The following is a 24,912-nucleotide window of genomic DNA, read 5'->3' as shown; positions in this document are numbered from 1 at the left end:
CAGGGGCTCAGATGACGGAAGGTCTAGGTCCCCGCTCTACGCAGCACTACAGTGGTGTCCCAGCAGGCTATACTGAGGAAAGAAATATCCAGTGCAGTGTCGCCATAAATGGCTGTTGTGCCAGCCCAAGGCACTATCGTGATGCCACAAAGTGCTATGGTGAGCGCTAATTTTATTATTCTTTGTGGCTGGCAATTAATTGTTGCTTGTTTTGTTCAGACGCCAGTGCCCTTGGGCACAATTTCCAGTTGTGAGTGGTTAAGTGTAGAATACACAGAACCAGATATTTTGCTTAATTTGTTGTAAAACCAGTATTATTAAATAAGGCAGTGAGGTACCGTCATTAATGTCATTGAATGGCTGTGATTGGTTAGCCCAGTGCCAGCTTTCATTGGCTGACACCACGCTGAGTTAGCCAATCAGAGCATTAGCTTTCTGGAGGCGGGGCATTCAAGCCCCACATCCAGAAAGCAATGATCTGTCGGCATAGAGGAGGGAGCGACAGCCTGCAGCAGCGCCGCGGGAGGTGAGAATTGTTTTTCTACAGCGTATTCTGGGCATATAAGACGACCCCCGACTTTGGAGAAGATTTTTCTGGGTTAAAAAGTAGCCTTATACGCCGGAAAATACGGTAGTTTCCTTCTTAACCTTCAGTGACTGATACACAAATTGCAAGAATGTAGACAGACACCTGTGTCTAACTCATCCATATACTGGGAGCTTACTCTGGAGTTTCTTTCTCTATACTTTTTTGTATTTATAACTCTTTATTTCTTTATCTCCCTCTCTTCATATTTACATCTCTTATTTTCCCTCTATTCACTGTCAAAGTTGTCGCTCCTCAGTTACTCACGGTTTCTCAGATTTTTTTTCTTTTCTTTGTCTCTCTGTCACTGCTGATCTGTCTCTTTTCACTTCTCTCTTCTGCCTAGCACTTTTTCTTTCTGGCGCTCTCTCTCTCTGGCACCACTTACTCACTCTCTGTCTCACTCTGACTCCTGCGACGGTTGTCCAACTATTTATAACCTCTGTCACCTGACCAGTTTGTCTGCAGCCAATCACAGCTTATCTGGTTGCTAGGCTACCTGTCTCATCTGAGTCTCTATCTTGTGCAGCTGGCTAATAAACGTCCTAACTGGTTGCTACGTTACATATATCCCTTGTGTAAACTGACTCAGATTAAATCCTAGGATCGATTATATTACCGGTCCCCATAACTAAACTGCGCTATGTAGTGCCTTTTTTTTCAGGTCTCTACATCTCCCCCTCATCTGAGAACAGCTGGCTGGGTTTTTTTCTTCAGGGAAGGAGCAGGTGGATGGCTAGAGAATATGACAATGTCTGGGAAATTAAAGTACACTTATTATTACAGTCCATAACAAGTTGCTTGTGCCGGCTGTAACAAGTCATGAGAAACCGGATGTGGGAGATAGTCTTTAGAAAAACAGGAACTATAAACTGGGGTTAATGAATCTTTGAATAGTTCTTCAGGGTACTAAAACTTGAACTTTACTTTTAACTTAATTGAGTCTTCTCTTGAGTTTTAAATACTTAAACTCCCATTGATAAGTCAGCAAGCAACGTTCCTTATCAACCAAACATTAGATGATAAATCGTATATCCCATTGAACAATGGATGGTGTTATTGTATACATACATTAATCCTAGTAGTAAATCTGGCCAGTCACTTCTCTTAGAGGTTGGTATGGTGCATAATAAATTTAGAATTGTCTGGCTCATTTTCTCACAGACTCCATTTCCTTGAGGAGGGTATGCGGTCGTTCTGATCTTCGTGCATTGATATAGTTTACACAGTTCTGGAAATACTTGAGACTCAAATGCTGTTCCTTGATCAGTAAGTATCTTTTCTGGTGTTCCACAAGGCAATATGAAGTGTTTCCAGAGCTTTTTGGCAGATAAGTCTCTTATGGGAATTGCTACTGTGAATTTGGTGTAGTGGTCTATTATGGTAAGTAAGTAGGTATAGCCACTCCTACTCGGCTCAATCTTCAAGTGGTCAGGGGCAAGTAGTTCTAATGGTCACTACTGGGTGTAAAAGGAGCCTTTTGGACAGCTTAGTGGTTTCTCCTTTTAGCACATGTTTTACACTCTGAGCACCATGTTTATCTTCTCATTCCTACCCAATAGAATCTTCTCTGGATAGTAATTTCTGTTTTGTGCACTCCAAAGTGCCCAGATTGTTCATGGTACACTGTTAATACAAGATGTGCATCTCTTTGTGGAATGAGGATTTGGTGCATCTTCCTATAGGCGATAGGGTCTATGGTTCATCTGTACAAGAGACCTCTCTTTACAAAGAGTGTCTTTTTCTTTGTTGCCACAACTGGTGAAACTTTGGATCTGTTTTCCCATTTCTCACTCTAAAAAAGGTGCAGTGTCATGGGTAAAGAACAGACCAAGTTCTCCTAAAGTGCAACTTTCAGTTTGAAGATCAATCCACTGTTTTTCTTCTACAGGTCTGTCTTCATTAGTACCGACGGTTTGGATGATGTTCTGTTGTACATTTTAGCAACCAAAGTCAGGCATCTCTATCTCCTCCCATTGATATTCTTCTGTAGAGTATTCTACTGATGTTGGTTGTCTGCATAGTGCATCAGCGTTGGCATTACTCTTTTTGGCTCCATATTTGATGGTAAAATTGAAGTTGGCTAGCCATGAAGTCCATCTCTGCTCAAGAGCCCCCAATTTTGCTGACTTCAAATGTGCAAGAGGGTTGTTATCTGTGTAAGTTACGAATGTGGATGCAATTAAGAAATCTTTGAACTCCATCACAGCCCAGACAAGAGATAGTAGTTCCATTTTAAATGAGCTGTAGCTCTGGTCGTTTCTTTCTGCTCCTTTCAGTGAACGGCTTGCAAATGATATTACTCTCTGTTTATTGCCTTGGACTTGACTTAATACTGCACCCAATCCGTGCTTACTCGCATCAGTGTACACTCAAAAGGGTTTGTACTAATTTGGATATCCCAGTACAGGAGGGGATATTAATTTATTTTTCAGCATTTCAAAAGCTTTTTGTTGTTTTTTCTCCCACGTGATGTAGATGGTTTTTCTGCAGTTTTGTTTTGATGTTCCCCAGATCAGTACACGCAATGGTTCTGTAATTCTGGTGCAATTTGAGCTAAACTTTCGGTAGTAACCTGCAAATCCTAAGAAACTCATCACTTAACAATTTTGAGTATTGGTCATTCTTGTACTGCTGCAATCTTCTCTGGATCGGGCCTAACTCCTTCCACACTCATGACATTGCCCAATTATTGTACTTGCATTTGTAACAGATGACATTTGGATGGTTTCACCTTCAGATGATAGTGAACTAGTATCTCGAACACTTCAGCCAGGTGTTTCAGATGGTCATCGTAAGTCATGGAGAATATGACATAGTCCAGATATAGCAGTACCATTTCAAAATTCTTATGCCCAAAGCATCTTTTCATGAGTCTTTGAAAAGTGCCAGGAACATTACATAGGCCAATGGGCATAGAATTGAACTTGTATAGCCCCCATTGGGGTAGTAAAACCTATTTTCCCCTTTGTCTTCTGGAGCCATGGGTACTTGCCAGTATCCACTAGTCAAATCTAGTGTGGAGAATCAAGCTGCTGACCCCAAAGCTGTGAGGGAGTCTTCAATTCAGGGCAAAGGATAGGCATCTTTGTGTGTGATATTATTCAATTTTCTATAATCTACACCAAATGGAATACCTCTCTTTTTTCTTCACTAGTACCAGTGGGGCTGCCCATGGGCTATGGCTCTCCTTATCACCGTGGTGTCTTTCATTAGTTTCTTTATGGGTTGGTACATGGCTGGTGGTATGGGTCAGTATTTTTCTCTAATTGGTGGATGGGATCCTGTTGGGATATAGTGACAGACACCTTAAGTTTGGCCAAAGACTAATGGGTTTTTACTGAAGGCTTGGTGAAATTTCTGAGCCATTCTGACTATTCATTTCTCAATTGCAGGGTGTCAGCATTCCCAATTTGTAATTCAGACCACCAAAGGGTCTCAGGTTGGCCATTTCTGTGGTTGAAACTCTGCATTTTGTTGAACCTCTGTTCCGGAGACGGTGAGGATATCATCGCGTGTAAGAGTGAAATTTGTGCAACTGGGTAATATTTCTTCAACTGTACCACAGACTCTTATATTAAGTAGACAGACAGGCACTCTTCCTCTTGAGATGTCTACTATACTTCGGGCTGCCATGATACTTGGATACTCTTCCAATTGAAGCGGCTCTACCAGGGCTTGGCAATCTCTTCCTTGGAGACCTGGTAGAGTTTGACATCAGATAACTTTAAAACCCGGGACTGAAACTTGACGATCTCACATCTTTCATTCTTGCTCGTCCTACTTGACCTTTATTGTTGGTGAATTTCTGGTGGGCAGACAAGACTTTTATAGTTTAATGTAAGACTCGTTGTTGGGCTTGTAAAGAAGGAATGGAATTTCGTAAGGCTTCCAGCATTTCTCCATAACAATTTCTAAGAATATTCATGCCCAAAATGACAGCTGGAGAATTTCTCTCTGCTACATTTATGACTAAGATTCCTTGACGGGGCAGTTCGGCATTTTCAGTCATCACCATAGCCTCCCAGTAGCCTAAAGAAACATTTTGTCTATTGCTAGTGACAACATTCATAACTTGTTCAGAAGGTTGTCTTAATTCTTCTAAGGACAAATACTTTTGAAATACGGCTCTGCGTATGGTGGTCACCTGAGACCCTGTATCCAGTAGCACTAGAAAAGGTATGCCATCGAGGTGGATGACAACCTCCAGGCAGGGTCCCACATACTTCGAGAACCATCTTGGGACTTCAGGACCTGCTTTTAGTTTCCCTGAGGAACAGTCCTTGGCCTCAGGGTACATCCATTTAACTGCCAATAATCTTTTTCAATATGTTCTCTTTTCAGGCAATGCCTGCAGATAACTAGGCCTGGTCTCCTTGGTCGTGTTCTGGTAGCTGGATGGGAATTACCCTTGTGTGGCAGGATTATTGAGATGTCATGCCTGTCTAATCTCGCCTGCAGTTCTTCCATTTTTTTGCAGAGGACGGTTAGACTATGGGCTACTACTGCAATCTCTTGCTGTACAATATCGAGGATCTCCTTCTCATCAGACTGGCTCTAACCCGCTTGTAACACCAGGACATTCTTCGGTGATTCTGTAGATAAATGTTGTTTTGTTTTTTTATATAGATAGACGGCTCTGAGATTGCATCAGTCCCTGTTAGGACTTCACCTAGCACCTGTATGGTCAGTTCCTTAAAGTCTAGGAAAGAGAGACCTATGTTCTAGACTGGCAGCATGTGCAGCTGTCTTTTGATTTCTTCTGTGACTGCGCCTTCCACAAATTGTGCACGCAGCATCTGATCTGCTCCTATCGCTACTACTGGATCTGTGTTGATCGTATTCTCAAAAGCGTTTCATGCAATATCTGTCTTCTGTTAAAGAAGCATTGTTTTACTCCGGATGCAGTGCTGGTCTCAAAGATGTTCTGTAGCCTCTCAAAAATATGATCCACTGTCTTTCTATGTTCGCTAGACCATGATTTGACCTTTCTAGCTGCAGCACCTTCAAATTGGCCCAATAACATCTCCATCTTTTGTTTATTCGTGAGATGGCTCAGACAGTAAAGCGCTTTTTTTTTTTTTTTTTTAAGCTTGAACTCGCTGAGCTGATATTGTTCTCTTTTATATCTAGGCAGCCAAGGGGCTCTCAGGTAATATGGCATTATGGGGGGTTGAGTAGAGCTCTTTGCTCCCTTGCTGCTCATTGTCAATTGAATCTGACATTTTCTATTGACTTTAAGCAGAGGTATTACACACAAAATGGCTGACATTTAAATTTGAAATTTAAGCTGAGATACTACCAACAAGATGGCTGACGTTTAAGTTTGAAATTACAGTTGCAGGTAAATTTAGACAAAGCGATTACTTGAAATAAGGTCACAGAGGATTTAATCCTGTTCGTAGACGCCACAAATGGCTGTTGTGCCAGCCTAAAGCACTATCGTGACACCACAAAGTGCTATGGTGAGCGCCAATTATTATTATTATTTGTGGCTGGCTATTAATTGTGGTTTGTTTTGTTCGGATGCCAGTGCCGTTGGCACAATTTGTAGTTGTGAGTGGTGAGGTGTAGAATAATACACAGAGCAGATATTTTGCTTAATTTGTTGTAAAACCGGTATTATTAAATAAGGCAGTGAGATGAGGTAGTGTTCTTCTTAACATTCAGTGCATAATAACTGATACGTGTCTAAGGCCTCCTTCCCACGAACGGGTTTCCGCCACGAAAATCCGCTGCATTGCCTGCAGCTATTAGGTTCTCAAGTCCTCAAGTTACTCCTCCCATATATGATGTCATTAACTCCACCCACCAATATGGCGCTACCCAGGGACCGACCGGAGTGAAGACCTCTCCTTTCATTAAGGTATTTATATCGTTGTTTTTCATGTATTGTTTACTGGACTTGAGAAAGGTACCGTGGAGGTACTGAAACGCGTTGTCCGTTCTACATTTGTGTGTTATACGCATACGGCATTTGTATTTGTCCGCTCTTCACGTGGGTGTTGTGTTCACACGGCATCTGTGTTTGGAGGAGGAGAATAAACCTTTGAAGAATCTTTCTTATACATTGGGCGTAAAGAGGATTGGTTTGATTATCTGGAGTCTTCACTACAAGGAGGGGGATTCTGCATCACATACCCCCCTCCTATAGAGTAAGTGTTTGTTTATCACCTTACTTATGAAATAGAGGTTAAAATCTTTTTATGCTCACCATCTCTGGCAGCGCAGAGTGTTTGTTTTTTTTTAAACTCGTTTTATTGACAAGTGAACATCATGTCAAATAACAAAAGAAAAACGTTTGCAGTACAAAGTCATACATATGGGCTGGAGGCCAGTCGACCATGCAGCCTACAGTGTTTACACAATCTAGTGCTTTCCATGAGCGCGAGGCGGGGAGGGAAAAGGGAGGGATACGGGAAGGTGGTTATTGAAGGGAAGGGGTAGTACGATGGGGTGTGTAGTGGAGGGCATGTGTCTGATGTAGGAGTACACTTATAGGCATGCATGCGCATTTGCGAATAAGGACGACTATGGGAGAAAGACATCGTAATATAGATCAGGGTCGGGGGGGGTTCTCCGGCATGGTCCCCCAGGCGGGCGGCCAGGCACTCCCGACCCGGCTACAGCACCGCTAGGCCCCTAACGTCGTCCGCGTAGTGCTGTTATGGCCATGGTAAGTGGCTGCGGAGGAAACAAGGTTAGCGGTGAATCGCACCATTGGCCCCACACTTTTTCAAATTTGTCCGGGCATTTGCGTGCTTTGTAGACTAGGTTGTTATAGGGTATAGTTGAGTTAGTAATTTTTCTCCATAGTGCCAGGGTCGGGCCCCTCCGGTCCATCCATCTCAGTGTGATAACTTTTCTAGCTAGAAATAGGACTTCTCGTAAGAAGATTCTGTCATAATGTTGCCATTGCTCTTCGTCGAGAATGCCGAATAGGCATATTTCTGGGGTGATGGGAACCGGGATGTCAAGGACCGCTGAGAGCAAGTTGACCACCTCGCCCCAGTATGTCTGGACTGTCGGGCAGTCCCAGATCATGTGCCAAAAATCAGCGTACATGCATGTGCATCGGATACATTGCGTGGACGGGATCCTGCCCATCTTATATAGTCTTGCCGGGGTAAGATAGCATTGATGGATTATATATAACTGCGTCATTTTGTTGTTTGCTGAAGGTGAGACCGATAAGGGTGATTCTATAGCTTCTTGGAATGTTTCGTCCGTCAATGTTGGGATTAAGGATTTCCATTTAGTTAGGGCAGGGGGAATCTCCCGAGCTGCCTTTGAATTTATTAGGTGAGAGTACAGTGTTGAGGTGAGCCCTCGGGGGCCCTGTGATTGTAGTACTCCTATTAGTGGGTAGTGGGATATGGTGCTGTTCGCTGGGGGGAACTGCGCCTGGAGCGCGTGCCGAATCTGCAGGTATTTGTAGAAATGAGTTCGGGGTATTTGATATTGGTTCTGCAATTGCTCAAAAGATAGTAGCACATTAGAATTGTATAAGTCACCCAGGCTAACAATCCCATACTGTTCCCATGTCTCCAAATCAGTCAGTGGCAGTAGCTCCCTCAGCCCAGAATTTCTCCACAGGGGCATGTCTGCGATTATGTCGAGGAACCCGCTCACTTCTCTGGCCTTTCGCCAAACTCGCGTAGCCAGTTTGTGAATGGGTAGCATCTTACTCCTCACTGTAGTGGGGCGCAGAGTGTTTTTAACAGTTTATTGTTTTCTTGTCTTTTTTGGGGGCTCTCTACTGAGAAACCCCTCTCCACCCTGCAGCTCTCCCTATGTTTAGGTGATTTGAGAACGGTGACTTTAAAAGGGAACATCAGGACCTTGTGGCGCACATTCCATTTGTTCTTTTAAGCTAAAATATAACTTTTATTGTTTCAGATTAAAAAAAACAATCTTCTAATTCCAAGGTAGTTTAGAGTGGACAATACAAACAAAAACCAAACCATAAAAGAATAGAAGTAGGAGAGAAAAAATAAATGCTCAAATGGGCATAGGTTGATCCGCCCCAATTACCATATATATTGTCACAGATTTTGGAATTTATTTCACTGATATGTTCTAATTCACTATAGAGTGATAAATGATATTAGTGTTTGTGACAACTCTTAAAAAGGACTGACTTGTCACTGTCTTATACGCATTAACACCTAGATGGTGTCAGATGAGCGATATTGGCAGGAGTCAGACTAATCACTAACTGTTGGTAAACAATGACGTCTGCCAGATATAGACACATTTAAGCACTTGTTGATGGCCTGAAAGCATGCAATAGGATTGTTAGTAATGCCGTATAACCACAGGCAACAAATTCTCTTAATAAATTCAGATTCACAGCTCCAGACTAATTATATTGTCACTGCTGTCAATTAGTGCTTTCTATCTGATATACTTTCTATCAATTTCAGTCTTCTGTCGACGCGTTTCTGCAGTGTGATTTGCACACTGTTTTATCAGGACAGATTGAATTTTTGTGAATCGCACTCTCTTTTATGGTATGCACAGGTCTTTTAATACATATATCCTGTGCAACCACTTTGAGACAACCTAGGGTAGATAGAGGTAAGTTTTCCGGAGGGCTCTTGATATTATATAACCTAGTCCCAATTGGTATGTTTTTTGCTGATATGTTAGCCTCACGGACGCTACTCCACACTGACAGACCTGGTCAGTATATGTGGGCTGTCCACTTAAATAGGGCTAGTACCACCCACTCGGGCGGAGCCCAAATCCTTCTCAATCCAATCAGGGATAACCTGAAGAAAGCTTCCTATCAGCGCTATTGCTTACAGTATGGTTGCTAGGTTACCTGCATCCCTTGTGTAAACGGACTCAGATTAAACCCTGGGGCCGGTTATTATATTACCAGTCCCCATAACTAAACAGTGCTATGTGATGCCTTTTTTTTCAGGCCACTACACCAGGAACTGGGGTTGAATTTGCATTGCCATAAGCAAAATTAACCCTTTGGTATTAATTCTAAATAAAATATACACCTTTATTATAACAGACAAACACCTATATTTAAAAACTCAGTCTGCAAGGGTCAGTCCATAAACATGGCAGTATCAAGACTACTCCTATATATTATAATAGTTTGGTGCCTGACGTAATCTATGGAGGATGGCCAATCCTACATTCTTAGCACAGATAACCTTTCTAACTCACTATCAGGGACTGATATCTAAAAACTAGCGGTATAACTCCTAATATTAAAGCTCCAGGTCCTATGTGCTCTTCTACACATGCCGTAGTATCAACACCAACCTGATCCTCTGCTGCATCTCAATGCCTTTGGTGGGGGAGGGTAGCCCAGGGATCCAGGCGAGAGCATCTTTGCTGGTGGGTCACAGCAGAGTTAGTGCTTTTCTGAGCCGCCTTGCCTTTGGGAGACAGGAAAGCAGCAGAGAAGTTAGTGGGAACCCCTGTAACCCTCCTCAGTGGGGTAGTAGGAGTCCCAAGAACTCCAGGATCTTGAAGACCTGCAGCAGGATGTTGTCTCCTATGGACACTAAGCTAAACTTGTTTTAGCTGAGTGACTATAGGAGTACAGCTGATAGGAGGAGCCAACTCTTCTCCTCTCACTTAGTGTCCACCTTCTAGTGGCAGCTGCTATACCCATACTCTTAGCTATGTCCTGCAATGAAGTCATTTATGGGCCTCATTTATCATTACTCCTTAAAAGGAAAACTGTCTGTTGTCCTTTGGAATCTATGATTGATTGCCCTTTACCACCACAGTTTCAGAAATAAAAGGTGAACTCTAGTTGCTATGAGCAACAAAAGGCAGTTTTTCTTTTAGACAGCACTGATACAGTACAGTAGTGAATGGCTCCTTTTGTACAGTTAAAGGGGTTCTGACATGAATAATTTTTTTATGCTTTAGCAGCCATTGTTCCCTGGTCTGCCTAATGGACCCAGGGAACCCATGGGTTAATGGCTGCTAAAGCATAAAAATCTTATACTTACCTTGTCTCCTGTTGTTGTTGACATCGGGGGGGTCATCTCCCGGCAGCATATTAGCACTTTCTGCTTAGGTTAAGCAGCCTGACTAGAGCCACCTGATTGGTGCACGCTGTGCAGTCACGTGGTGCCGAAGAGCCAATCAGGTGGCTCTAATCAGCAGCGCTGCTTAACCTAAGCAGAAAGTGCTAGTATGCCTCCCGGCGGGCAGTCTTCTTCCTCCAGCAGCCGCGCCGCTCCGGGATCGCGCGCATGCGCAGTGGAGAGGTGCCCTCTGACAGGAGTCAGGACGGGCTGCGTCTCCACTGCGCATGCGCAGCACTCCGGAGTTCAGCGGGACGGACAGGCCGCCCACAGCAAGCACTGCTTGTGACGTGTTTGCTGTGGCGGTCCGTCCGTTGACCTCGGAAGTGCCTGACGGACGGACCAGAGCAGGAAGCGGTCTTTTTGACCGCTCCTGCTCTGCTTTAAAGGCACAGAAGAAGATGCCGGCTGGAGGGGACATGCCTGGCGATCGGGCCAGGCCAGGCAAGGTGAGTACAAATTTTTTTTTTTCATGTCAGAACCCCTTTAACTCCATGTAAGAAAAGCATTGTATTGATATTGAATGTAGAAGATTTTTCAACACATCATATAGTAGAAAGGATCTGCTGTAATCAATCCAAGTGTGGTTCGCATGACTGTATAGTAAAAAAAACGGTGTATAAAATATAGCACAATTGTGATCGCGTATGCTTGCACATGATAGCATCTCTCATGCACTGGTTTCTTTTTTTCTACAACTTTTAAAAATTATGTTTCCTAGCAACATGCATAAAAAGCGCCATACAATGTAACTGTTTATGTACAGCATTTATGAATGCACCCATAGTGAATAGGGATTTGTCGCATGTAATACACAGTGAAAATAGAACATGCTGTGTTTTAAGTCCCCTCACTCACTGTCTAGGTGCTCTCCCCTAAAGAGAAAAGATAGCTTCCCTGACCCATGCCACGGGCTTCTCCCTAACAAAGCCAGAATCTTGCTGCACACTGATGAGGGGCAAGCACCCCGAAACAGCTGTCTGTGCCTGGAGTTTGGCTTTGCTTTCAATTCCTGGTCATTGTTACAAGGCTTATATAAAAAGAGTCTGACATGGACTTGAAGGAATGCTGCCTTCCAATAGCGGGCACTGTGGAGATATTGTTCTGTCTCCCTTATTTGCATTTTTTTTAATACGCACACGTATTATACACAATGAATGTATAATATTATACGCAAGTGTAAATGGATCAATCAAAATCAAGGTACTTTCATTGAAGTTCACCATGTATTAGGTGCATGTAATACACAATTAAATTATGTTTGTGTGAGCCCGGGCTAAATTTCATCAAACTGGCAGGAACTACAGTGAACAGGAAGGCAAGAAGTTGGGGCTTGAAGAAATCGGCTTCAGGGCAGGACCGCTATCATGTTTGTCTATCACTGACAAAATAAAAATGCCTCAACGGATATCAGGACTGCATGGGAAGCAGTAGTACTGTGCTCAGGTGCTTGATTTAAAAAAGGACGCATTGGACACATCCAAGGAAGAGGCATCTATTTTCAGCAAAAATTACATTGCAGCACCTAAAGCGGGCTAAAGAAAGTGAAAAACTACTGAGCAATAGAAAATAGAATACAAAAGATGAGAATAGCGCTCGAAGGAGTAAACACTTCCAACAGTAGTATGAAACTTGTTATATGGTGTTGTACTCACCCGGTGTGCTGTAGAGCCCTAGATCAGGGTCTCTACTAGCACACAGTGTCCTGTAAAGCCTTAAAATAAATGAACAGCTGTTTCTGGAATCCCGCTGAGCTAGAAAGCAGGAGAGCTATGCGGATGTTCTTGTTCCCTCTCGGGAACCAGATCAGAGATTGCCTGAATGTAATAAAATAAAAAACAATCCGCGCTCCTTTGCGAAAAAAAATCCTTCAGATGGTGCTCCCAACTTTGAAAGTGAAATCTTCTTTTATTGGTACAATAAAAGAAGATTTCACTTTCAAAGTTGGGAGCACCATCTGAAGGATTTTTTTCGTAAAGGAGTGCGGGTTGTTTTTTATTTTACTACATTCAGGCAATCACTGAGCAATAGAAAGGAGTTACTTTCAGATGCATCCAAATTCAACCTTAACAGCCCATATGGTTCAATGTGTGAAGTAATGAGTAGTTGAGTCCTGACTGCTTCGTGACTACATTGAAGAATCCAATGCCACACATGGTCTGGGGATGTTTTTCTTAAAAAGAGATAAGTCAACTTCAATTTGTCAAAGGTACCGTCAACCCCCACACGGATAGTCTCAGAAGGAAACCATTGCCTACTATTGAAGAGCAGCATGGAAATATATCAAAATGCGTGTTCCAGGATGACTTGACTCTACACCAGAGCCAACAAGTACAATATGATCAAAATACAGTATATCATTTACATTTCATACTGTAGTTTAAGTCTTTGTTTGATTGTTCTGATTACAACTTCATAAGTTTAAAAAAAATAGCTGAAGGACAATATTTCTATTCTGCTGGGGCCCGACAACAGTCTGGATTTAAATCCAATTGAAAACCTGTGGAGCAAGATGGGTTGGGAGGTGTTAAAGATGAAAACTGGATCATTCATGCAACTATGAGCACGTGCAGATGAGCACTGTTTTCACACACTATAGTGCTGTATTGATCGCGTGAACAGGGTACTTCAAGCTAATTGAAGTAGCCTGCTCAAACAATCCGAGGTGCGTGCTTTCAAGGCTCCCATAGAAACCTATAGAAAACACGCCGCAAAGCTAGGACATGTTTTATCTTTGTGCGCACCTCAGTGCGCCTAACATTCTCTCATGTGGAACTTATGGGTTTCTATTTTAAGTGCGTTCTGTGTGCTTCTAACAGCACTCGTCTGAACGAGCCCTAGGGAAAATACTTATCAAGGTCTGGTACCATGAAATACTCTCTAAACATACCCAAACTCTAATCTGGTCTACGCCAAATCATTATGCAGTAGTTATCAAAGGCAAGCGCAACTTGCAAAAGAGATTATAGCAAATGTTTTCACTTTTGGCAGCTGAATATTATGATAGATGTTGTTAATGTCTTCACTTTTAAGCAAACTTGTGGAAATCTAAATTCATGTTCACTGCTGTATCTATCATGAACAAATGGTTTTATTATTAGGTACTAATATGTTTTGTTTATGGATAAGAACCAATCAGGTTTTGTTTGTTATGTACAACTATTTGGGGAGGTTGAGCTGTCTACCTGAACCATACAGGGATTGAACTTGCAACCTTCAGGTCATGAGCGAGAGCTGAGGCCTCCATTTCCACTGCCTTAACACTCTGTGCCACATGGGGCTCACATATATTTATATTCCACAACACTTCTGCTCGATTCAACCAAAACAACCAATCAGGTTGTGAATCAGCCAACCCAAACAACCAATCAGGTTGTGAATCGGCCAACCCAAACAACCAATCAATATTTCAGTATTCTCGCGCATGCTCAGTGACCTACAGATGACGTAGGAGACGCAGGACGCCATGGAGATCGGCAGCTTACATTTCTATTGGTAACATAGGTTTGAATTACCAGCTGTTTTGTATGTTTTAATTGTGTTTGCTATATAAGTCGTGCACTGTGGGTTCTGGGGTATGCTTGACAAAGATCTGTTATTTGATTGAAACGTTGCAGAGAGGAATAAAGACAACGCTTGAATAACTACTGCATCGTTATTGCTGCTACGGCTTATCTTCTATTTGGATGACATTTTTTTGGAGTCTATTGATCCGGACTCCTGCTGTAGCTGGCAGCTCTTTACCTGTGGGTCATACCTTATTGGTTTTGTGGAGAAGTGCTGTTCCCATATCACTTTGTATGCAGTATTTTGGATCTAGAGTACGTGCACCCCCTGAAGTTGACCCAATATTATGGAAATTTTTCCGGATGATGCACCGGGTTCCTCGATTACTTTTACATATACTGAGGATGAGGCAAGTAACATCATGATAAACCTAAGATGTGATACCGCTTTTTTGAGTACACCTTCTATTGATAATTTATGCAAGCGCTTGGAAGCAGATAAGAAAAAAGCAATTTCTCTAACATTACATCTATCAACGTTGAGCGAATACTATAGAGTAAAATGCATTCCGCGGGGTTTACGTCCGCATGTTCGCCCCACTCTGATGCCGGGCAATGAGGCTTTTTGTACCAAGTTTACAGCTATAGTAAACAAGTTCGCGTTCGACATTATTCTACTCAATCTGGAGTTTCTGCAAATTGAGATTGAGACGTTCAAAAAAAGAATTGCTGAAACAGAGAAGATGCTATCAGACAAAATGCCTTCACAGGACTGCGATGCGTTCTATATGAGTAAGGCACCAATACTAACTAAATACAAAGAAGACTTGGAGAATTCGAAACGTACTAAATGGTTCCGAGACTTAGATGAGTACACTCAGAAAAAGTCTTTAATTGGCAATACGCCAAACAGAGACATGTCAAACTCTGGTTATGCACCGCGGAGAACAAGACCAAGAAGACGTTTTCCTAAACAGAGGATGGGACCGGATTTCTCAACAGCTGGCTCTGACTCCACAGATGATACATCTAGGGGAGGAGCCCTTACTGATCCCCCTGCCTCTACATCTTTTTTAGGAATCCATTCAAGGACACGATTCAAGAGAAAGGAGGCCCCCGGCCTTTCCAGCGCAGAGGGGGGAAGAGACACTCCAGGACTAGGAAGAAACAACAGGGATGTGACTACGCGCCCTCCCAATTGGCAGCTTCCGCCGGCACAGAAGAAAATGTGAATCAGGAAATTGTGGTAAATATCTCTTCTAAAATACTATCTGATGTAGAGATCTCAGTCTTAGCAAAAGGCTTGTCCTTCTGCTCGTCCAATAATACGGATTGGTTTGAGTTAGATCTCCAATTACGTCGTTTCTTCAGGACACTTAATTTGAAATACTATTTTGGATCACAACCTGACTTATCTACTCCAGCTATTATGCATCCTACTGAGCATTTTACTCTTAATAGCATAGGTTTACGTAATAAGAGCCATTTTTCACCTCCAACAACTAATCATGCTATAGCTACTTATTCAGCTTTTGTCCTAAGGGATATCTCACGATTGAAATCAGAATCCTTGAAATCTAGATCTAGAGTTGGCTCCAATCTCACTAGCTCTGAATTTCAAGCTCTGTGTAATCTGTCTAAAGACAGATCCGTAGTGGTTAAACCTGCGGATAAAGGGGGTGCGGTGGTCATAATGGATGCCACTGACTATTGCTCTGAGATTAACCGTCAATTGATGGATCCGCAGGTGTACGAGAAGCTTGGAGGTGATCCCACTCCTAGATTCCAAGTACAACTACGGATCATGTTGGAGGATGCATTAATAGAAGGCATAATTGATAGCCCCCTACGGAAATTTCTTGATGTGACACACCCTATTACTCCAGCTTTTTATACGGTACCAAAGATTCACAAGGACTCTACCATCACTGATTCCACCATTCTCGTCACTTTTGACGTCAGCCTTTACACTTCTATCATGCATACTCGTGGCCTTTTGACGGTAAAACACTTCTTGGATAAATCTTCTTTGTCTGTAGGAAGCCAGCGGTTTGCCCTGTCGCTGCTGGAGTACATCCTTGTCAACAATTACTTTTTGTTTGCGGGGGTGTACTACCGGCAGCGACAGGGCACCGCGAGGGCTTGAATGTAGCACCCCACCTATGCCAATATGTTCATGCGATTCTGTGAGGAACAATTTATCTATACCTCTGAACATTGGCATAGGGTGGAGTGTTGGTACCGCTACATTGATGATATTTTCATGCTATGGAAAGGTTCTGTGTTAGAATTGGAAGCTTTTGAGTGCTTCATTAACAACATCTTCCCGGAACTCAAGTTCACGATGGTTCATTCATGTGTCAATATAAATTTTCTTGATGTTATGGTCCTAAAAGAGGGCTCTATACTGACTACTGATCTTTTCGTAAAAGAGACGGATAGAAATACCTTGTTGTATTACGATAGTAACCATCCAAGGCAAATGCTCAATTCGCTACCATGGTCCCAACTTTTGCAGGTCCGGCGTATCACAAATTACTCAAGGATAGATATCCGGTTGGATGAAATGTGTACTAAATTTATACAGAGAGGCTATCCACCTATACTGTTAAAGTCAGCATATGACAGAATTAAGAATCTTAACAGGAGTGACCTTCTAGTGGACAAAATTCAGGTACCTAAGCAATCTAGAATCCCTTTTATCTCCACATTTGGTCCAGCGAGTGGTAAGATCAAAAATATCCTCATGAGGCATTGGCCTATCATTAGTGATTTTTGCAAGGGTATTCCTGAATTCGAACGACCTCCGATGTTAGCGTATAAAAGGTGCCGTAATCTGAGGGATAGTCTAGTGAGACCTTTGGTGCCCCCTAGTGGTGGTTTGATTCAACAAACATTTATTCCCTTCAAGAAAGGTAATTTCCGGTGTTTAACATGCACCTGTTGTAATAACATGCTGAAAGGTGACTACTTCAGACATCCATCTACTGCTAAAAAATATCAGTTGAAAGAGAGATTCACCTGCTCCTTGTCCTATGTAGTCTACCTTATTACTTGTCCCTGCGGTCTAGGATACGTAGGAGAGACCACGATGGAAGTACGCAGTCGGATAATAAATCATAAGAGCACAATAAGAACCAAAAAAACGGACTTACCCATCCCTAAACATTTTCTCGAAAAAGGACATGCTGTAAATCAATTGAGGTTTAGGGTAATTGATTGGATCGCCCCACTCCCTAGAGGAGGGGATCATGTCAATCTGCTCAAACGTAGAGAACTCAGCTGGATTTACGAACTGGATACCCTTGCTCCTAGAGGATTGAACATTGAGTATCCAGTTACCCCATTTCTTTAAATCCCTTTATCTATATTGTATCCATATGATTGCTTCTTGATATAGCCTCTATCTTCAGTTTTGTATTGATTTTAACTCACACGTCTTTTTTGTATTTCTTACAGATACAGCGGTAATGATTGATGCTCCGTATCCTTGGTGTCCGGCTGTCACCCTAAATTTATGCGTTCTGAATTGATCTCTTTTTGCCTCTTTATTCCAATTCTGTTTAACTTAATAAAACATCCCTTATGAGCAAATATATTGAGATTCTGCATTTATAATTATTTTTTGTGGATCAGGTGATGCATTGTGATAACACGATATCCATAGAATCTGGTTGGCTATTCGTAAAATTATAGCTAGATGGATTGCACTTTAGGCTAATTAAGCCGGGTATGACCACTGTCCCTTTAAAAGCAGACTTTCTGCATATAGACCTTAAGGCATATGGTGAAAGGGTTCATTATGGTCATAGATGATTAGCAACCTCTATGTTTCGCTGTAGTCCCCTATGTGATTTTTCTGAACATAGGGTAATGTGGATATCGATGCTGGCACTCCAGTGTGTCAAAGTGTTTCTTTGACCATTATATGCCATCTTTAGGGGTTTTGTACTTACCTTTACGTATCCTAGATCATTATTGGATATGTATTATATAATGTGCATTTTGCTCTATACAATAGAGATGTTCGGACTTTTTCTAGTCTAACTCCGTAATCTCGCGATGTTTGTGCACTTGAACGCAGCCGTGACATTATCCACACTATGTCAACTACTGGGATGAGAGTTGTAAGCTTTGACATTGCTGGACGCGTAGTCTCGCGATATTTCAGTATTCTCGCGCATGCTCAGTGACCTACAGATGACGTAGGAGACGCAGGACACCGGACGCCATGGAGATCGGCAGCTTACATTTCTTTTGGTAACATATGTTTGAATTACCAGCTGTTTTGTATGTTTTAATTGTGTTTGCTATATAAGTCGTGCACTGTGGGTTCTGGGGTATGCTTGACAAAGATCTGTTATTTGATCGAAACGTTGCAGAGAGGAATAAAGACAACGAATAACTACTGCATCGTTATTGCTGCTACGGCTTATCTTCTATTTGGATGACTTTTTTTGGAGTCTATTGATCCGGACTCCTGCTGTAGCTGGCAGCTCTTTACCTGTGGGTCATACCTTATTGGTTTTGTGGAGAAGTGCTGTTCCCATATCACTTTGTTTCCAAACAACCAATCAGGTTGTGAATCGAGCAGAAGTGTTGTGGAATATAGATATATGCATGTGACTCATCAAAAACAAACACTATTTCTTCTAATTTTTCTTAACATGACAAGCACAACTTTCTAAATGAGACACACAGTCTGTAGATACATATTAATCTTTAACATATTAAAAAATACAGTCACATTAAAAAGAACAGTTAAAAACTGTAGCTGATGACATATGAAAATAGTGTGCATATATTTATACATTAATCTACAATATTTACCATGGTTGATACATTTTTAGGAGCAGTGTTACCAGCTCAGCACAGTATATTGTACAGTTTGATTAGGACATGAAGGATTATTACAGTCACATTTATGTACATATTATGCATTATTTTTGTATTTCTGGAAATCCGCAGAGACAACTAACAATGATTACAAAGAAAAAAAGAATTTTGTCATTTGTTGCAATGTAGTGTTCAGCTATCTGTTAATACTTTTACTGTTATGACCAACCATATACATATAGATCACTCCTTGCAGACATTACTACTGCACATCACATAGCTTTATCTTTAGGAAATTTATTACAACTGTACCTTACAAACTTGAAGAAAATCCAACTTTTCTGATCCAACTTAAATACTTGGAATATGAAAAACATCAACACTTATGTAATTAAGGTATTGTGTGTTCCCTGCAAAGAAACATGCAGTGGTGCAGTACTACTTTGGTTTGTGACGCTGCTGTGCGAAGGCTGAAATGACTAAAAATTATACTCTTCTACTGGAACAGTTAAAGAAAGCTTAGAAGAAAGAGAAATCCAAGAAAAACGTGTCAATCAGAAGTAGGTAAAAACCCACTCAGCCTAGCACTTGGAAATAAAGCAGACAATTCAAATTGATTTGCCTTCTCTTAACTATTAGTGTCATTTCAGCGCACAATGAATTGCTTCATAAAAGGTGTGATAGTGTAATGATAAAACAGCAGACATTAAGCCATTAAAAGCCAAGGCACATAGTGAAAGACACATGCTGTTGGATCAGAGTGCATGATTACTGAAGGCAGGGAGAGATTCAGCTGAAAGCATGTATGAAATAATGAACGCAAGGGGGAAAAAAAAATAAATCAGTTGTGCAATATTTACCTATTCAGTGACCAATTGCAAACTGTCATGTTCTTGGGAGAGATGCAAAGTAGACAGAGGAGTGTAATTATAGGAGATATTGATACAATCTCTGTTGAGTTTAACTAAAAAAATAAAAAAGTGTGTATGTAAATATTGCAAGTACTCTGTAACTGGAAGAAAAACAATGCACTTTTAGGGAGAGTATGCATTAGGCCATCTGCACACGGGCAGGTCAGATTCCGCATGCGGAATCCCGCCACAGCAGCAGTGGCGTCCGCGTCTACCTGCCTTTCTTTTTCTTCAACTGTACTGCGGATGAGCCACATGGCTCGTGGTCAAGACATGCGCAGTACAGATTATTTTTTTTAACTGCTGTTTTTCCCGCGTTATCACCTAGCGATGATGTGGAATCTTTGACCTTCCGCAATGTCAACTGCAGAAAAGCTGCAGATCGGACGGCTTCCATTGGCTTCTAGGGAAGGAATTTGCGCAAAAATAGAGCATGCTGCGATTTTCCCCCCGCAAACGGAACCTGCAATTTGTTGCTGCTCATGTACAGGAAGAATCACTTTTCCGTAGTATGCTATGGAAGGTATTTGCTTCTGAATCTGGAGGCGGACGCCCCTGCTGGGTTGTGGAATGCAAATCTGCCCGTGTGCAGGAGGCCATAATTACATTGTGGAACATCGCAGATGGACAAGAGGTATCATCTGTGAAATAAAGAAGGCACCACACACAGTATTGCAGCAACAGTGTAGAGATCTCAAGGAGTATATTCACCTGTGGATTAGACTATACTAGTCTTGTATCTCATTTTGCCTAGAAAAGAATTAAGGTTTCAAACAAACCGGCATAAGTAGATCTACAGGAATACAAAGACGTGCTGCGTTTTACCATCCTCCATAGGCACATACTAAAAAGTTAACATTCCATATTAAGAAGGCTTGCTAGAATATACAAAGTAGTTTAGGTAAACATACTCAATGTTAATGTGGGTTTTCTGGGACTTTAATTTGGACGTTCTGACCTTATTGCATTAGCTTTTGTTTTGCATGGGATGCACTCAACACCTACATCTCACAGCTGGCACAGCACTTTCAAAATCAATATTGGTGAAGTACAAAGTGTCAAATGGATACAATAAAGCATTTTACAGCGTGAGTAGGCTAGAGTTGTTGGAAGACACACCATTAAGCCTAATACAACCTAGGCAGAATCTATAGCAGCTGCTGCTCCGTGTTTAAATACTAAGAAAAAAGAAGGTTTTTCCCAAGCAGAGAACCATCATCAAAAACACTGGAGGTTCTAGTTATTAGCAATCCCGTATATTTAGCCTTAGGATCCCTTCATGTATTATCTACGTGAACATAATACCCCAGCAAATTCTGCAGTTTCTCAACATAAAAGTTGTCACAGTACTCAGAAGGAAGTTAAATTAAAAAACTTTCGTTAATCTGAAACTTAACCAAAAAGTTTAAGATAAAGATACACAAGTAATAGGCACGTCTTGCCTCTCTGCTGAATAAGTATACAGATTTACTGTACCAGGTGATGCCTTAACTTCAGACCAGTAACAGTCCCAAAAACCTTCAAGAAGTTAAGAACACATGGATATCCTACAAAGCAACCGTAAATGTCTTCTTAAAATTATAAGAACACCATTTCATAAGTTTCACCTTAAACTGGTTGTATCACCTAAAAATATTTTTTAAATAATTTCTTAAACCAAAATCAGCTATTCAGGCACTAATGTTAATTAGCTAAATAAATATCTGAGGACACATATGTACATACAAGGCTACATATAAAACATTTCAACATTCTGCGTGTAACACCTAGTTGGTTAACGGTTTGTCCACTTCACCGAATGCCTTCATGTGTTATGGTAGAATGTCACTTTCCAGACAACCTTAAGCAGTTGAAAAAAAGTTCATATTTGAAATGTTGCTTGTGAAAACGAAGCAACCGATTCCACTGCGATACCACGGATACTACACTTTTCACAGCATCACAGATTCATGCATTATTAGTCCATCACGAGGATTTCGAAAGTGCGGTGCATTAGCTCCAGGCTTTGAATGCAGATACCGTGGTGAGGTCACTTGCTCATTATGTGCAGAAGTCCTTAGCCTTACTGGACTATTAACAGATACAGATGAAAAATTGGTCACTGGGCTTGAAGGCTGGTGAGAAGGTGGGGATTTCTGCAAATTAGACAAGTAACTTCTTGATGCTTCTCTGTTTAATGGTTGTCCAAAGGTCCCAAAAGACACTTCAGGAAATAATGCATGGTCCATCTGGTAATCTATTGGTGGAATAATATATCTGTGGTTTTCCTTCTGATTGAATTTACCTAAGCGTAGAGTAGCATTCTCTTCTGCAGGCAGAACTTCAATTCTACTGGAAGGCGATGTAACTGGATTTTTCCTAGCACCAGCGTTAATAGGTATTTTATCTAAAGAAAAATCAAAACTGCGCTCATAAGATCTAGTTGATGGACCAATTCGGTTTGGCGAATTATGTTCACTATTTAGTCTACTCACGGAGTATTTTGTATTATCCTGATAAAGTGGTGGGTTGCTGTAGGAAGGCAGTGGTTGTTTTACACTGTACCCATCACCAGTACCCTGAAATGGTGTAGAACGTCCAGGAGAACGTGACTGTATACCAAGAGCAGAAGTACTATCAGTTGCTCTTGGTGGACTAGATCCTTCAGAAAGAATGCGTGATGATGTGTTATTAAAATAAATCACATTTCTGTCAGACCAATCTGACTGATGTCTCAAATCTTCAACATGATTGTCAATCTCATTTTCACCGCCAGAAACATTATCATACTGCGATGCATTGGACCCTCTCTTACCGCCTGCATCAAAGACTCTATTTTTCTGCTTCACTGCCAAAACCCGAGATTCAGGCTGACTTGAAGCTTTATATTCTGGTGGGTTGCTCCTTCCATCATTTATATGCTTTAATAAAAGCTCTTTATTTTTAGATTCTGATGGCAAATTCCATTTTGGAGTAATTCCCTTTGATGAACTAGAAGTTGCATTTGAGTTTTGGTTAGCAGCAGCATGGTCAAGGTATTTAACTTTGTCCTGAGTTGGAGCAACAGGTTGAGGAAATTTCCTAGGAGGTCCATCTGCCTTAAACTGTTCAGTACGATATTCTCCAGATTCTCTCTTTATGGATTTCAGAGTTGACTTATCAAAGGAATTCTTTCTCCTCTTCTCAGTTGGGGAAGCTTGCTGTGCTTTATTTGGAGAAGGAACCTTTTCAGGTTTTACTTGGTTTGGAAGCTTGCTGGTACTCTTTTGTCCATTCATAACATGATTTGTAAGTATTTGAGGAGGTTCAGAAGGAATTTGACCGAGAGGCTTTTTTGGCTGTTCGTCTTCTTTGCCTAAAATTTAAAAGATAAAAAAATAATTAATATAAAAAAGAACACAAAAAAAGTGGAAAACCTTAGAAATATTACTATATAAAATGGTATCAAGCTTTATATCTAAAATTTGTTGGCACTTTCAACTTTGGTGTCACCTTGCAACCTAGCTTTAAAGAAAAGTTGTGTGGATCGCACAAGTTTCCATGCTTTAAATTCTCTGTTATCCATAATAGTAGTGTCTATGCGAGGTAAAGGGGGTTAACTAATGTGAAGCATGTGGTATTACTAATTCACTAACCCACTGTATCTCACTTTAGTCCACAGCACCTCACAATCACCATGCACTTTACTAACCGAGTGCTTAATGCAATGTGAGTTAAATGGGCTTACTTACTATTGCAATGTGAGGCAGATTTGGTTATTAACTTGGTTATTTTATATGCGGCAAATAGTAAGCAACCCCAAGTACCTTCTAATAAGGACCCCTTGTGTCTTATTTCAGACTCAGACCTTCACCCAAACAGCAGACCTATAGGTAAGCAGATCTTTACAAAAAGTAATAGAGTAAGCCTAAATGAGTTCGTTGACCGACCTTGCAAAAATCCGCAGGGTTGGCCAACACAAGCATAATGTTGGCTGCTTTACACAGTTGACTGTGCTGCATTCTTACAAGCAGAATCAGCACATGGTGGATATTGGAAAGTTTCACCTGGTGTAAAACATTTTATGAATGTCTCCGGAGGTGCAGCAGGGTGTTATGCAGAATGTGATAAGTTATCAACTAGTCATGGTAGCAGGAAAACAAAAAAGTTGTTACTCAGCTTCAGTAAAATATGTAAATCGCAGTTACATATATTACAATGGGACTGTTCAATGAAACATACAATCTCTGATCAATGCCACATACAATCTGTAGAATTTTAGCAATAATGTAAGCCTACCTTAGACCTTCATAACAGCTGCCGTAAATCCTTTCAGAAAAACATTCTAGGTTGACCTTTGGCAAATGAGCATTTCTAGGCAGCGATTGCATTCTAAATCTACTCAAGTATACAGAAGTCATAAACCCACATGTTCTAGTTGTGCAATGAGTAATTCACTAAGAACTATAAAAAGGGCTAGAAGCACATTTTATTTTACTAGATACAAATAAATCTTTTACATAGAAGACATACTGAACATTGTTGTCCTGGTCGAGTTTATGCCTTCTTTTACATAAAAGCCATACACAAATTTACTGTTGTAGAGAAAATAGGATGTCATTTCACCCCACCCTCTATTTACTGGAGATAATACTTAAACGGCATATACAGAGATCTAAGTTCTGCGTGACTAGGCTCATTTTTGGTGGAATGTTAATTATTCAGTGCATTCCTTCTGAAGTATATTGGAGATATACTTTGTTAAAACGGAGATGGGAAAAAAAAATTTCAAAGCCAGTAGCACCCTTCTAAAACAAAGCCTTTTAATATAATCCATCTTTGTCTTGCTTGGTATTTAAATGTATGTCCCCTTTGTTAATAATGTCACTCCTGCCGTTCTTTCAGGAGTTTATCTTAAGCTTGCCTCCCACTTTTCATGGTTTATGCTGATTTTGGAATTTAAATATCACGTGAAGTCAGATTTAACACCTGAGCTCACAAATCCAGCAGGTCTGTAGGTGAAACGCAAAAAGAAAAATCTTAACTAGCAA

The 24,912-nt window shown here is 41.2% G+C and overlaps 1 protein-coding gene across 1 annotated transcript in view; it reads right to left on the bottom strand.

Annotated features, from left to right (window-relative positions):
- Positions 1-18,871: 18,871 nt before the first annotated feature.
- Positions 18,872-24,912, bottom strand: part of USP6NL (USP6 N-terminal like) — a 134,660-nt gene continuing 128,619 nt past the window's right edge. The window contains exon 14 of the mRNA XM_066592060.1: positions 18,872-23,237. Within this exon, the coding sequence (XP_066448157.1) occupies positions 21,835-23,237 (1,403 nt within the window). The 3' untranslated portion in view covers positions 18,872-21,834. The remainder of the gene's footprint in view (positions 23,238-24,912) is intronic.

Source organism: Eleutherodactylus coqui, chromosome 2 (genome assembly GCF_035609145.1).
Source record: "Eleutherodactylus coqui strain aEleCoq1 chromosome 2, aEleCoq1.hap1, whole genome shotgun sequence".
In the NCBI taxonomy this organism is placed as follows: domain Eukaryota; kingdom Metazoa; phylum Chordata; class Amphibia; order Anura; family Eleutherodactylidae; genus Eleutherodactylus; species Eleutherodactylus coqui.
Note: the sequence above shows the minus strand (reverse complement) of the source record. Positions and strands in the feature narration are given on the sequence as shown.